We start from the raw sequence: 14844 nt of genomic DNA, 5'->3' as shown, positions 1-14844 counted from the left end.
ATGTTTACTACATATAGACTATGACACCAAAATGATCGTTGAGATTTGTAAGTGTAATTCAACAAGAACACTACTCATGAGAATAATATAAATAATTTGTTTTATGTAATAAAGAGAAATACCTTGTACTATACCGAACTTGAATACAAGAACCCGACTTTTTTCTCCGTGCCATTATTTCAAAAAGCATAATTCCGGTAGCCATTTGTCGGACGTTAGACTACAATCTTGAATATATCGAACAATGCATATATAGGAGAGTGACGTTAATTTGGCATTGTCCGACGGCCGACGTGGATCATAGGAAAATGCTACGTGGATATATAATTATATATATATATATATATATATATATATATATATATATATATATGCCTGCGCAATATTAGACATTATGCATAATCCTCCGATCAATGCAATATTCCTCGGCGGTCGTTCACCAATTGCAACCAAGGCCTTTTCAACATAATATTCTTATTTAAGTTATAACCACCCACCTAAAATAATTATGCCAATTGGACTTAAATACATATTCTTTTATTATTTTAACAATTAAAATAAATAGTTACAATTCTAATTATATTAATACTTTTGTCCATAAATATCAATATTTAGAAATTAGATTTAAGACACATATTTAATGTAATTTTAAAAATTAATTTAAACTAATAAAATGAACTAGTTAACAACTTGATGCGGGATTGGACGTTATGTAACCTTCTAGGTGGACTTGGGCCAAGATAGCGATCAAATGAGGGTGGCCAAGGAAGAAATCGAATGTTGCATGCCATTCAATTTAATGACAAGTTATTTAGATAGGGATAAGCTAGACTCAAGCGGTTACGAATAGTTGGAAGAGATATACACAAAACGTCATTTACAATGATAATAAAACATAGGTCAAGTTTAACTATAAAAATAGCAAGAATATAATGTAAGAGGGTGATTGTGACTTTTTTCAAAATATCACTTTTAGTTCATTTAATTTTATTTTATTACAGAAGAGAAAAATATTAATGGGTCGATTGGGTACTTAGCTGTCTAACATCTCATTTTCAAGTTTTATCTTACATTTCACCTTATTATGTTATTTCTTAACACAGCCATATTATACATGTCTAACTTGTAGTCACCTTATAACATAAAACCATCAAGTAAATATAATTATATTCAAAATTCAAATTTGCATATATATTGAATGTATACATTGAATATATTTATTATAGAGAAATAGTGTTATACGGATCAAATTTGTTTTTATTATTTAGTTAAATATAATTCTATATTTTTCATATGATCATATTATAAATACTATTTTTTGTTGGGCAGGAGGTTAATTTTTGAGGAACACGGCAAATATGTTTCCAAGTCCTTTTAATTAACGAATTCTAATAATTAGCCTATTAGAAATAGGAAATTAGAAAGAAACGTATTTAGTTCCAGGCAGGCCAGCCACCATGGGAGTTCTTTCTGGACTCTGATTCTGCATTGATAACCTAACTCCTCTCTCTCTCCCTCTCTAAAACCTCGATCAGCATTCTTTATGGGATTTCTGAGCTCCATTCACACAAAGGGTTGGTCGAAACGCATATATTGTATTTGTTTCGCCTTCTGGAAAAGTCGGTTACATTGACGATCACGAGGCGAGGAAAAGAGTTTGCTTTTGTTTTTCACTTTTTATGGAATTATGGTCAGAAGTTTGACGATGAAGAGGGAAAGCTCTGAGTATCTGAGTCGGAAAAAATGGGGGGTAAAGATTTTGACTTTGATGTGCGTTGTATATTTGGTCTTGGTTAGTTTAGAAGCTCCCATTGTGTACAAAAGTGGGTTCAGATTAGTTTCGCCGGAGCTTTTCGGAAACGGGCAGTTGAGCTCAGAAGTGCTCGACAGCCGAGAGAACGTGGAAGAGAAAGATGCTCCCAATCGCCCACTGGACGTTCCTTTTCCGTTCCCGCCCGAAAGAAGAATCAAAGAGCTTCGGAATCATCCGTTATCGAGCATAGTGTTCGACGATAGCTTCTTGAATGCGAGCAGAGAAGGCGGATACGCCGGGATCATGAAGTCCGCCGCGGTAGCTTTTGAGGCTGGGAGAAAGCTCTGGGAAGAGCTCGAATTGCCGAGAGAAGAAGTTGTTATGGAGGAGAGCAGCAACAGAAAAGAGAATTGCCCTGACTCGGTTTCCATGTTCGGAGCCGAGCTTTTGACGAACGGTAACATGATGGAGTTGCCTTGTGGGCTCACTCTGGGCTCGCACATAACGGTGGTGGGGAGGCCTAAACTAGCGCACCCAGAGAGCGACCCCAAGATATCAGCGCTAGAGAAAGGTCAATTCTTGATGGTTTCGCAGTTTATGATGGAGTTGCAGGGGTTGAAGACAGTTGACGGCGAGGAACCGCCCAGAATTCTGCATTTCAATCCTCGGTTGAAGGGTGATTTTAGTGGAAAGCCAGTGATTGAGCTCAACACTTGTTATAGAATGCAGTGGGGCACTGCACAGCGCTGTGAGGGGTGGCAATCCAAGAATGATCAGAAAACTGGTAAGATTATGAGTTTACTTTTTAATAATTTTGAGTTATTAATAGTTTCATTTAATTATAACCTTGTAGTTACCAAGTAATAGAACAACTTAACCAATTTGGCTTGGATTGTCCTATGTTCTTTTGTTTTGAGTTTAGGGTTCTGGGTTATGTAAGATACTTGTTAATTAGGTGCTTATAAGTTGGAAAATAGTGCCAAGATTGCATTTTTATCACAGGTGTTTAGAACTCTTTGAAGTTTAGGGGGAAATTATAGAATTTCTCTATTGAATTCTTGTTGCAATATAATACAGTAGATGGAAAGGTGAAATGCGAAAGCTGGATTCAAGATGATTATGGTGATGATGATGATGATGATTATCATTCTGAACAATTGAAGTCTGCATGGTTGTCAAACAGTTTAATGGGACTAAAAGAGAAGCTGTCTTTGGGTAGGTCGTTTCCATTTTCAGAGGACAAGTTGTTTGTACTAACCCTTAGTGCTGGCGTTGAGGGTTATCATGTGAATGTTGATGGGAGGCATGTAACCTCGTTTCCATATCACACTGTAAGATACACATTTGATACCCTTTAATTTAGTCGTTTAATTTGTCAGAGAATGATCAAATTGGACTTGTGTTAATGGCTTTTTTTTTTTTTTTCTTTTGCTTATTAATGTAATGCCATTAGGGATTTACACTTGAGGATGCCACTGGCTTGTGGTTGAATGGTGACATCGAAGTTGAGTCTGTAGTTGCTACCTCCTTGCCCACATCATATCGTAGTTTTACTCCTCAGAAAGATCTTGATCTGTCAGACAGGTGGAAGGCCCTGCCTCTTCCTGATCGACCTGTGGAACTATTCATTGGTGTTCTCTCCACAGGCAACCATTTTGCAGAGCGAATGGCTATAAGGAAGTCATGGATGCAGCATAGGCTTATCAAATCTTCAAAAGTTGTAGCTCGATTCTTTGTAGCATTGGTAGGTGAATACAAATGCAGCTTGTGTCAATTCTGAATTTCCTCTTTTAGCAGGATCATAATCGGAGCCTGTGAAATTCATTTTGATTTTTGGATGATCTGATGTTTGGGCAGCATGCAAGAAAAGAGGTGAATGTGGAGCTGAAGAAAGAAGCAGAATTTTTCGGTGACATTGTCATAGTTCCATACATGGACAGTTACAACCTTGTAGTTGTGAAAACAGTTGCTATCAGTGAATATGCAGTGAGTTTTGTGTCATTGTCACTACACTCACATTAGCTTTGTCTTGAGAGACAGACTAATCTTTGTTCGATTGTTTTGTAGGTTCATATTGCATTTGCAAAAGCTATTATGAAGTGCGACGATGACACATTTGTGAGATTAGATGCAGTACTGAATGAAGTGAACAAAGTACCAGACAGCATGAGCTTTTACATTGGAAATATCAATTATTACCATAGACCCCTGAGGAGTGGTAAATGGGCTGTTGCATATGAGGTAATGTATACAAATTGTACCTTTTCTTCTAAACTTTTTCACTGGGGAGATTTCTTCTGCTTTTTAACAGTTAAATTGAGAACATGCGTGGTTTATTGTGTGTGTATGTTTATATTATGTCTGCCATTTTGGTCTCTGGCTTGTTTCTGCAATCAACTGAACTGCAAATGTATGTGTATCATCAGGAATGGCCTGAAGAAGTTTATCCGCCTTACGCGAATGGGCCTGGATACATGATTTCATCAGATATCGCGCACTTTATAGTCTCCAAATTCAAGAGACACAAGCTGAAGGTAACTATTCCCTTGGATCTCCATTTCCCATCTGCAGTTCTGCACCTTCTAACATGCTGTTATTCTGTGAATTTCAGCTGTTCAAGATGGAGGATGTGAGCATGGGAATGTGGGTAGAGAGTTTTAACAGCACAAAACCAGTGGAATATGTACACAGTTTAAAGTTCTGCCAATCTGGGTGCATACAAGATTATTACACAGCTCACTACCAATCTCCTCGCCAGATTATGTGCCTGTGGAACAATTTGCAGAAACTGGGAAAGCCCATATGCTGCAACATGAGATGACACTTCATTTATGATAGACAACACAGTAGTATATCACACACATTTTGCTATTTAGAGAATACAAGTCCTTGAAATTCATTCATTTTTTTACCTATGGTCTTTGACTTAATTGTGTAACTTAGCATAGAATCTATGTGTGGAATTGGAACAAATTTGAGCTTCAATCAACTTTTATTTACACAACTCTCTTAATATTTATTTATTTATTTATTTATTTATTTATTTTTATTTTGATTTACAACAATGGAATTTAAGATTCATTAAGGGTGACGATGATCGTGTACAAATTATAGAAACGCCACGTGTCGTCAAGGACTACGTGGACAATTTAAGGGACGTACGCCGGCCATAAATAAACAGGAAGGACTAGAATTTTGCAGACCACGAAAGAAACATGGGGAAAGGACAAGAATCTAAGACAAGAAGCGATTCCTCTGTTGAAGTTCAGGTATTTTTTTCTTTCCTTTTTTGACTTACGTTCTTAATTCGTAGGTTTTTCCTAAGTTGGGCAATTCAATTCAATTTTGCCAATATTGTAGGAACGTGGAGAAATTTTCTTCTTTTTCCGGCCAAAAGTCGGCAAGGAAGAAGCGCATGACACGGACGACGTGCAGCGACTGTACATAGTTCTCCGTCCGGAGTCCGGCGAGCGGGCTGTGGAAGTGAAGCAAGAACCGAGCTCCGGGAAGGAAGGAGCGGAGCTGGGTGCCCACACCGACGATGAGAAACCGACCCGCGATATCACGTCGGAGAAGGAGGATAAGTCCCACATCGAGGGCGGACATGGGTGCCAAGAAGTCGACATTGAAAAGCAGCCGTTGCTCCGGTTCATCGTCATGGGGAAGAAGATTCTTCCAGACCCGACCAAGAAATCCAACCACCGTCCACACTGGGGTTTCGTGGAAATGGTGACTACCAAGATCGACGACGTGAAAGCGGCGCTCAAAGGCGAAGAGTACGACACTTCAACCAGAGGTCACCGGACGGTGGCTCCGGCGAGGGCCGCCGGAGAGGGAGTTTATCTCATTCTGAGGCATAATCCAGGGAAGAAAATGCACACACATCTAGTTTACAAGCTCGAATTCCCCCCAGCAGACGAGAAAAACCAGCCACAAGAAGAGTTAAACATAAAGAGAGAAGCTTCATTCTTGATACAAATCAAGAACCCAGAACAACGTGGGACTGGGGAGTTCAGAGGGCTGCAGAGTAAAAGGAAGGCCATTTTCCCTGCCCATTTGCAGGCTGCAATTGGGCAGCTGAGGTACCATCCCGCCGACCCACCGGACTATTTGAACTACGAAGGGTGTGAGTTCCTGCTGATTCCTGCTTCCGATAACATCGATGATGAACTGGGATTGGAGCTGAAGACAGAAGTGGAGGGTGAAACAGCCCATGATGAGTCCTGTTCCGATTTGATCACAACTTTCGGGGAGACTGCTTCCATCAATCCCCTTCTCAAAGGCACCTGGGCTTAACACAAATTCTCTACTAGTTCTAAGCATACTAGCATTAGGCGCCAGTCGGGCGATAGCCCTTCTAGGGTGGACTAGCTTCTAAAGGGTCCAGGGGACCTATAAAAATGCATGTGTAGATCTATGTCATATATTATATGTATATCTAGCTTCTAAGGGGTTTAGGCTGTGTCTTAAGGGGCCTATAAAAAAATAGTGCATGTGTAGATCTATGTCATATATTATATGTATATCTCTTACTTTTCTTAAATTAACTCTGTTGAGTTACTCGGCTGAGTTAGGCTCTAGGCGTGCGCCTAGGGGCGCTCAGTGCTACCTAGACGGCCGATTTTTGGAACAGTGAACTTTCAAGTATTAGTATCTTAGATTAGATCAGTGTGTTGTCTTCTTGTACATAAAACCAGCAACAAGTATGTATGTTTTAGTGTGTTGTCTTCTTGTACATAAAACCAGCAACAAGTATGTATGTTTTACTTTTTGGTACGAAAATGGCCTTATCACCTTCGAGCCCTTAGTAAGTTTCTCAACTTTTAACCCTTACAATATGACTGGAGTCGGTTTGAAGAAGTATTGCAGATGAATGTATTATGTAACGATGAATCTAAATGGGGAAAAAAGAGAGGATTTTGAGCATAAAAATGTGAATATGTTTGTTACAATATTAAGTTAAAAGGCTATTGTACAGAGATAGGGGTAAGAGGCAGAGCTCAGAAGCAACAAATTTCGCATGCATACCCCATTGACTGAAACTTAGATGTACTAAAACAATGGCTAACTGAATCTAAGTAATTCCTCAGCATCATCATATTGTTCCCAGCAGGAAACATAATAATAAGAGTAAACTGCCAAGCAAGCCTCATAGCCGATTTTAAAATTTGCCAAGAGAAGAGAGAACACTACTGCATGCATGCATCACTTCCATCTCTGAAGTGGGTGCTCTGGAAAATTTATAAGTCAATTATCATACAATCAGCTTCTGCAAAACAGAAGCACAAAAGGGGATAACTTTCATCAAAAGTCATCTGCTGCGCCGTTGTCTTTCACCTCTGGATTGGGAGGAGCGTCGTCGAAACCAGAACCTGGGGCGAGCTCATTTAGGTCAAGAAAGTGCCGCTTTTGTCCACCTTCAACTTCGTCTTGATCTGGGCTCGGTGGTTTCTTTGGCAGATCGGCATCAGCTTCAGCTTCCGCTTCCTCTTTGGTTATGGCCTCCTCAGATGGCATGGCGACATGTGGGTCGATTTTCATTTCCTCGTTGTTATCATCTTCCTTCGACTCTGCACTTTCAGATGAGGAGTCAGCATTATCATTCTCGTTCTCATTATCAGTGGCATTGTAGTGCTCATCTGAAGCATTTGATGTCTCAGGTTTCATCGATTCGTTCTCAGAATCTGACAGCTCGTACTGTTTATAGTTGATACGGTTTCTTGTTGCTCTATTACTACGTCTTAAACCTGACTGGAGCGAACCAACGGACCTCAATTTACTTTCCCTCCTAGTGCGCCCGGGCAGTTTCTTGAACTTTTGGGGCTCATCGCTATCCTCACTTGCACTTAAGGAATCTTCATCTTCATCTTCCTCTTCTTCTTCTTCAATATTTTCTTCATCCCAGTGGTACTCTTCATCTCCTTCTGAGCTACTTGACATCTTCCTCCGCTTTTTCCGTCTCCTTAGATATTCTTCATCATATACAACTTCACCAACTATATCATCATCACTGTCGAAGTCTGCATCATTATCAGATATTGCTTCAACAAACTCTTGGGTAGAATACCGTTGAGGTTTATGCCTTTGTCGGTTCCTAAACAGAATAAGGCCAACAAGTCAGTTTATGCTTGCAAGTAAAAGTAAAAACAGATTTCAATGTCTCGAAGGAGGAAATACCCGCGGTCTAGTGGTTCAGCTTCATGGTAATTGTCAATTCCATCGTTTTCAGGTGACTTGGGAGAGTGTAATTTGAAAGACACGTGTGTAAATTCAGAAGGACCTGCCCATCTACCATTTGCAGTATCTTCATGTTTCAAAGAAGAGTCCCTTCTGAGATTTGGATCTGGGGATGGCTGCTTCTTTCTGAAATAAAACGTTTTTAAATAGTTAATCTGGTCTGTATAATCTTCAACAAATGCTCTTATATATATATTTGAAATGAGGGAAATTAGAAAAGGGAATAAACTAAGAACAGAATGATATTGGTTAAAGTCTTAAACCACAATATTCAAAAACAGCAGAGAATTGTAGGTCATAAGATCCATACTTGGTTACTTTGATGGCCTCGTTGATTGATCTATCATAATCATCTGCCACAAAGCCAGTATATCATTAGATGTCAGATGTTACTTAGCCTCACATGAAAAATATATAGTTTATTTGACCAACCAAAAGTGTAGGTCACGGGCTTTCGATCACGAAGAGAGCGCCCAGCAAGAAGGCCATCCATATTAATCATATTGTCAAGCATCAAAGCTTGCCTGTGCTGCTTCTTCAACAATTTCTCTTTTTTCTGAAGAAAAAGGTAAACATCAAATTGAAGGAACTCAGAAAAGGTGAGAGTTGATTCAAGAAAACAAACCGTACCTTGTGGACCTTCTCAACCTCAGGAAGCATGTCATTTTTCAACTTTTTCCCAACAGAAATTTCTGTTCTATTTGAACTCGAAAAGAGTTTCTCCTGCAAATTGAAGGTGTAACATAGCCAGCAATGAGACAGGACTTTGCAGAAAGGACAGTTGAAGGGACAGGAGTAGTCATGTACAACAAAAGCATTATGCAGTACTATAGTGATTCTTAAAATTCCAACAAAAGATAAGTACAACTATAGGAGCCTTCCATTTTCAGTTCTGTATTTCAGTTGATAAATATAGGGAACAACCATTCATCTTTGAAAAAAAAAAAAAAAAAACAAGTTACTTACAGAAACATCCTGGAATTCGTCCAAACTAGTTGCGACAGTTTCCCACTGATAACATGAGTTAGGAATAGGTGGTACATTTTTCCCCTTCCCTTTCTTCACCTCAACTTTTCTAATCTCTCGGTAAAGTCGATGACCAATCACGGGATCATCTTCATACCTAAATTACAACAGGATGCAGCTGAAGTGTTTTCACATCTAAGCAGCATATAGTGTTCACCAGAAGTAAGAAGTGTACTCTATGCTTAATGAAAAGAAAGTTTTCTCTATACAACAAAATTTGCTGCACCGAGCATAGAAAAAGTCCCCTAAATTGCAAGCAAGATGACATACCAATAAGAGATTCCATGCGAATCACCACCTATTCGTTGTTTGCGGAATAATGAAAGTTGAAAACCTTGTTTTAGGGACTCATCGATATAGTTACGTATATCTTCTTGCTGCAAAATAAGCCAAGAATATTGGAATTTCATACAATCAGCAACTCTAAGAGGCAGACTTAAGTGAAAAGGGAAAAACAAGAGATGGTTATATAGCTATTCTGGCTGATACACAAATTGTCATGAGTGCAATGCATAAGTGGCTTACTGGCTTTAACCTCTTTTAACACATCCGTTGCAAGAATTTAAAGGATTAACATCGTCAACACCCTCTTCTGTATGTTTATGTACAGTCATAGAAAAACATATTACTATGGTACCTTTATTTTCTTTAAGAGAATTACTAACAACAATATGGCATTTGATAGGGTGTTGAAATAGTTTTTGAGCCAAAAACCATATGGGGAAAACCCAGAAAATTTATAGTTACATTAGGAGAAATTTTCTTTTTTGGTCTCAAAAGTATAAGTTCAGTTTCAATTTGGTCATAAATATTGATCCAGGTATGACATTGGTTTCAATTAGATCCCAATTGATTTGCAACCAATTTGTTGATAAATAGAAAAGGAAAAGTTTGGCATTTCAATAATATATTCTTTTTCTTTTCCTTTCTTCTTTTTTCTCGTTATTTCTCTCTCCCCTCTCCCATTGTCATACAAATTTAATACTACTAATATTTATGAAATTTATTGAGTTGTACTAGTATAGAAGAGGATACAATAAAAAGCGATTAGCAATAAAGATTAATGAGAGCTAAATTAAGTCACTGTTACAAACACACTATCAAATAATTACTCCTTTTACTGAATAGAAGGATTAATCAGCAGTGGCAATTATTTCATTTATTTCTACCCAAGTTTGAAACTTATGATAATCTCTAATAGTGATCAACCTTATCTATCTAGGAAAAACTCAAGCCAACAAGGAATCAGAAGTGAAATATAGTTCAAATGTGACTGTACTGTACCTCAACACGAATATCACATAATGCTTTCAGAATAACCACACGGACAGCAGGATCTAGTGTATTGTAAGCATCAACCTCAGCCCTAAATTTTAACAAAACTCACATATATAAAGTGGGGAAAAAAAATAATAATTAATTATCTTTGGAGTTAGAAACTTCAAACTTGTGGTTACTCACCCATGTGATGCAACTATAGGAACTTCCCCCTCTGCAACCTGCAATACATAAGGTTAATCAACAGGAAAGGTAAGCAGCATAGAACCTTACATATGGTTCTTCACAAGTTTGCAAGTCGCTTCAGTGTGATAGTCAACTTACCCAATGCCACCAATCTCTTAATTTTCTGCATAAAACAGTTACCCAAGTATGGCGTCCAAGAGCCATTCGAGTAACAGGAGGGATTGCCTATGGAAATCAAGGAAGCAAAGCTAATGAGATGCCTAAAGCAGCAACTCAACAATGTAGAGAGAATTAGTAGTAAAGATACAATAAAAGTATCATAAAACTTTTAACCAGTGATACACACTATATGCACATATCAGCATCAGAGAATTGATGCAACTCAAATCAAAGAACGCTGCATTCAATGTGGACTCTCTTTTTCTTCTTCTTTTTTTCTTGCATCTATAAAATGTAATCTTAGTAAGGAAATATACTAAGCAAGAATTCCCAGAAACAGCACTGAACTATATTTTGAAGAAGTAAAATGTGAAGAACAAGAAACCAGGTATAAAGTAACATTTTTAAATCTTCTCATTGTAATCTTGTACACAGTGAAAGTTAAAGTGGAGCAAAGGCAGACTTGCTCAAAGTTGGTTAAGTTAAAAAAATTGACCAAATGTAAAAACAGAGCAAATAGAAAGCATGTGCTGCAGACTAAGTGCTTGTTTGCCCCAGCTTATTTAGGAGCATATCTACTCTAAAAATAATAAACTAGACCAAGCACTAAAAACAAAGAAAAAAAAACTTTCATGGCTGTTTAACTTTATATCAGGAAAAGGCATCTTTTTTAAGAAGCACCAAAGTTGAGGCTTTCTAAAGAAAATTATTTCTCAGCAAGCTCAAGACAGGCCAAACAAGCACCAACAATATCATGGATATCTAATACCAATTACAAATCCAATTTGAGGCTTTGAGCTCGTCTAACTCATATGTTTACCACATGAAAAAATGGACTAGAGTGTAAAATGCTTTGCTAGTATACTAAAAGTTACTAAAAACAAGATTTGAGCAAACTATAGCATATACTATATCCACACCTAGAGAAATGGTAATAGTGTTGTGCTTGGATATGAAAAACTTTTTATCTTCAGGTACTAGTTTTTCCTGGTCATGCATGATTAGAATTCATTTATAAATATATGTATAAAGAGTAGCATCCATTATAGAAATGATATAAGAAAATTAAGATTTTGAGAACGTAACTTCATCCTTCACCTCCAGATACTTCTTGCTTTACTTTCCCAGTTTCCCCTTAACCATACAGCCTAGTAAGGACTTAAGCTCAGTCACTATTTTTAACTTAAAAGGCAGTAATCAAGTTTTTTTCTCAAATAACATTAGTCCCATGCTTTTCTATGGAGTATGAGGATTTTCTATATTCTCCATATTTTATCATCATCCCACATCTACTTCATATAAAACGGCACCTTCATCAGTGTATTACGATATGAGCAAAAGTATGCATCAAATTTCTAAAAGAAAGATTACACACATATTGAAATGTGAAGATGACATTAACCACAATTGATTTTACAAAAATTGAACTTTCCCTACATTTGTCACCTACTAAATGAGCCTCATGGGATATTTGGCTCTTTGCCTAAAGATAGCATCTCAACTGAGTGACGGACAATCCTGATTCCTGATAAAGTTCTCTTCCATATGCAGGCATCATAATTCATTCAAAGTGGAAAATGCCAAATACCATTCCACCATTTGATGCCAACAACTCTACAGCAATCTTAGCAATTTCCTCAAAGCATCTAATGGAGAAGTTACACCTTGATCAGTAATTACAATCTATACTTAGGTTGAGACTCAACAGAGTATGTAATGTGATCATGACCAAAGAAACTAGTCAAGTAACCCATACAGTTTTTTATCACATCATCTTCTTACAACCAATGCCACTGACACTCTGTGGAATACAATAAACTAGCAGAGGATAATGGCTGCATTACCCTCACAGCTCACTTGATACATGCTATGGAAAAGCTAATAAGAGGAATGACTAAAATGTTAAGATTATCTAAAGAACCGACCCTTTTTCTTAAGGCTGCAGTTGTGCAACATGCAATAGAAATGCAATTCCAAACCATAGAAAATGCACACAACCTTTGAAATGATCCATAGCAAACAACAGCAGACACTACACTATAACTACCACAAGTACCATGTTACCATAAGCACCTGAGAGTGCATACAAATCTTGAAAGAATTAACTTTTAGGCTCAGAAAACAAAAGCACACTGACCTTCATTAGTGGTATGTGTATGTCTGCAAGAGTATTATTGGGTGTAATCAAAGCAGTTTCAAATTCCTCCACTGAGAACTCTGCTTTAATGTTCAACAAAGGTCTAAAAACCTAACACCACAAAATAAAGCAAGAAAGCATTAGCCTGAGAACACTATATTTCATTATAAAGTTGCAGACTTTCTAGGTTCATGTACATACATTCAAGAAATTGAGTATAGAAGCTAACTGCCACATGGAGCGGAGGTTCCACCGTGGCAACTGTGAAGGCTCTGGCTCTCCAACCAGAGGAGTCACAACCTTACCACATTGCTGGCGGGACGAAGAGGGTGACCCATCCTCCCCTTCCACTCCCTCCTCATCCTCCTCACTCCCATTAGACTTCTCCTCCTCCTCCTCCTCTTCCTCCCTCAGCAGCCTAGCAGCCAACCTCTCCTTCCTAGCGGCGGCCTTCTTCCTCCGCTCCTTTGCCGCCGCTTCCGCATCAGCCTCGGCGGCCGCGGCCGCCTGCAGCCGTGCAGCCGCCCGTTTGGTGCATTCCCTAGCCGGCCTCTCCCTCCTAACTACAAAATGATTGCTATTACTATCATTGTTCCCATTATTCTTGGCGCTATTAGTTTGGTTGCTGTTGGCCGAGCTCCTGCTCTCCACCTTGTTATCGGAGCTCAGGCCGGTCGGGTTCTGCGAATGGATCGGAGAAGAAGCAGAGGGTTGTTGGTCGGAGGACATGACGGGATCGGAGAGAGGACGGTCTACGGAGGGTACACCGGAGAGATCATGAGGTTGCACAGAACAACAAGCAACAAGCCCTTAAGAAGAAAAGGCAAGGGGGTTTTCGCCCAAAAAAAATATGAACTTTGACAAATTATCAAGAAAATATATCCTCAAAATTCCAATTTATTTTCCCGTATTCAAGAAACACGAGAAGAGGGAAGTGAAGAGCGAAAGTATGATCCGATAATCAGAAAAAAAGTGGATAATAATAATTTATAATGATGATGAAAAATACGAATAAAGGTCAGGTTTTTTATGGGTATTGGAATTGGGGGAAACTGAAACTGGGTATTTCTTGAAAGACAGAAAGGGTGGGTAAAAAGTGAACAAGAAGGGTAATAATGTGTGGAATTTGAGATTTCAGTGAATCTTGTGGTTAAATTTTGTAAGAAAAAAGAGCAAATTTGAAGTTTGGGTTTACTCTGGAGATTGGGGTTTGGTGTCCGAGAAGCCTTTGGACAGATCACAGAAGAAACTTAGTAGTCAACTAAAGAGTACTAGGTTGTGTAATGCAAGACTCAAGACTGAGAGATGTGAGGGAGGACCCTTTTTCATCCCTTCAACTTCAACCCAAATAATATCATTCCTAGTCTCTGTTGTCCCCTTGTTCATTGGAAACCCTGTGCCATATCAATGACCTCTATAAGTCTAATGTCTAATGATTGTTAGAAACCAAAATTGTACTCCCACTATTTGTTTATATATTGTATGATTAGCCATTAGTTTCCAATTTCAAATTTGATATCATATCATTTTTTAATAATTTCAATACAGTAAATTGACACAATTTGATTCAAAGACAGTGATCAAAACTTGATACTCGAATTTGTATAGCACGCGTAACCAACATAGCATTGAATGTCATTTAATGCACCATATATGTTATCAACTTGTCAATAAGAATATACGAGCGTCACCTGAAAACACTTGAATTTAATGATTATATTTTTGTGAGGCTTAAATTTAAATGTGATTCTTATCATTTTGTACAACTACTTTATTACTTTCTTGACGGACAATTTTACTTAGATCACTTCCTAAACACTAAATTATGAATATTTGCTACCCATACACAATAGTGTATATTAAACATATTATAATGACCTATTTTAAACAAGATAGTAACAAAATTATTTTTTTTTCAAAAAAGTTGTCTTCTTCTCATAACATTGTAATAAAATATTTTATATTCATTATTCGTCATAAATAACTAGGTTTAAAATAGAAATATGCATATGACTCAGTTGTCAAAGTCCAAAAGTCAATTTAGTGCAACTACTAGGCAAATCTACAA

At 38.0% G+C, this 14844-nt stretch overlaps 3 protein-coding genes across 4 annotated transcripts; 2 read left to right on the top strand and 1 right to left on the bottom strand.

The window, feature by feature from the left end:
• The first annotated feature begins 1705 nt into the window (after positions 1-1705).
• On the top strand, positions 1706-4601 carry LOC116023749 (hydroxyproline O-galactosyltransferase GALT6-like). Its single transcript, XM_031264758.1, has 7 exons — positions 1706-2537; positions 2831-3084; positions 3207-3497; positions 3611-3739; positions 3821-3994; positions 4180-4287; positions 4365-4601. The coding sequence occupies exons 1-7, from the start codon at positions 1706-1708 to the stop codon at positions 4572-4574; spliced, it is 1998 nt and encodes a 665-aa protein (XP_031120618.1). The 3' UTR covers positions 4575-4601.
• A 281-nt stretch (positions 4602-4882) lies between these two features.
• LOC116022918 lies at positions 4883-6519 on the top strand. 2 transcript variants are annotated; one of them, XM_031263831.1, is made up of 3 exons: positions 4883-5022; positions 5114-6098; positions 6203-6519. In XM_031263831.1, exons 1-2 carry the CDS (start codon positions 4969-4971, stop codon positions 6047-6049), a joined length of 990 nt encoding a protein of 329 aa, XP_031119691.1. In that variant the 5' UTR covers positions 4883-4968; the 3' UTR covers positions 6050-6098; positions 6203-6519. The 2 variants fall into 2 exon arrangements, with proteins under 2 accessions (XP_031119691.1, XP_031119690.1); XM_031263830.1 differs by having other exon boundaries at positions 5114-6519.
• Positions 6520-6648: 129 nt separating this feature from the next.
• Positions 6649-14094, bottom strand: LOC116022343 (DDT domain-containing protein DDR4-like). The gene is made up of 12 exons (XM_031263024.1): positions 12978-14094; positions 12777-12887; positions 10619-10705; positions 10478-10515; positions 10301-10382; positions 9287-9393; positions 8957-9113; positions 8621-8713; positions 8423-8546; positions 8301-8343; positions 7931-8116; positions 6649-7847 (listed from the first exon to the last, which is right to left on the bottom strand). The coding sequence occupies exons 1-12, from the start codon at positions 13503-13505 to the stop codon at positions 7058-7060; spliced, it is 2346 nt and encodes a 781-aa protein (XP_031118884.1). The 5' UTR covers positions 13506-14094; the 3' UTR covers positions 6649-7057.
• Positions 14095-14844: the final 750 nt, after the last annotated feature.

The sequence above is a fragment of the Ipomoea triloba genome, chromosome 6, assembly GCF_003576645.1.
Source record: "Ipomoea triloba cultivar NCNSP0323 chromosome 6, ASM357664v1".
NCBI lineage: Eukaryota > Viridiplantae > Streptophyta > Magnoliopsida > Solanales > Convolvulaceae > Ipomoea > Ipomoea triloba.
Note: the sequence above shows the minus strand (reverse complement) of the source record. Positions and strands in the feature narration are given on the sequence as shown.

Bases quoted from the DNA above. Each gene is read 5' to 3' on its own strand.
- LOC116023749 (XM_031264758.1), top strand. From the start codon at position 1,706: ATGAAGAGGGAAAGCTCTGAGTATCTGAGTCGGAAAAAATGGGGGGTA. The intron at 3,995-4,179 runs GTAATGTATACA...GTGTATCATCAG, and splicing joins AATGGGCTGTTGCATATGAG to GAATGGCCTGAAGAAGTTTA. The intron at 4,288-4,364 runs GTAACTATTCCC...TGTGAATTTCAG, and splicing joins TCAAGAGACACAAGCTGAAG to CTGTTCAAGATGGAGGATGT.
- LOC116022918 (XM_031263831.1), top strand. From the start codon at position 4,969: ATGGGGAAAGGACAAGAATCTAAGACAAGAAGCGATTCCTCTGTTGAA. The intron at 5,023-5,113 runs GTATTTTTTTCT...CCAATATTGTAG, and splicing joins ATTCCTCTGTTGAAGTTCAG to GAACGTGGAGAAATTTTCTT.
- LOC116022343 (XM_031263024.1), bottom strand. From the start codon at position 13,505: ATGTCCTCCGACCAACAACCCTCTGCTTCTTCTCCGATCCATTCGCAG. The intron at 10,383-10,477 runs GTGAGTAACCAC...GTTAAAATTTAG, and splicing joins CCTATAGTTGCATCACATGG to GGCTGAGGTTGATGCTTACA. The intron at 7,848-7,930 runs GTATTTCCTCCT...TATTCTGTTTAG, and splicing joins GCTGAACCACTAGACCGCGG to GAACCGACAAAGGCATAAAC.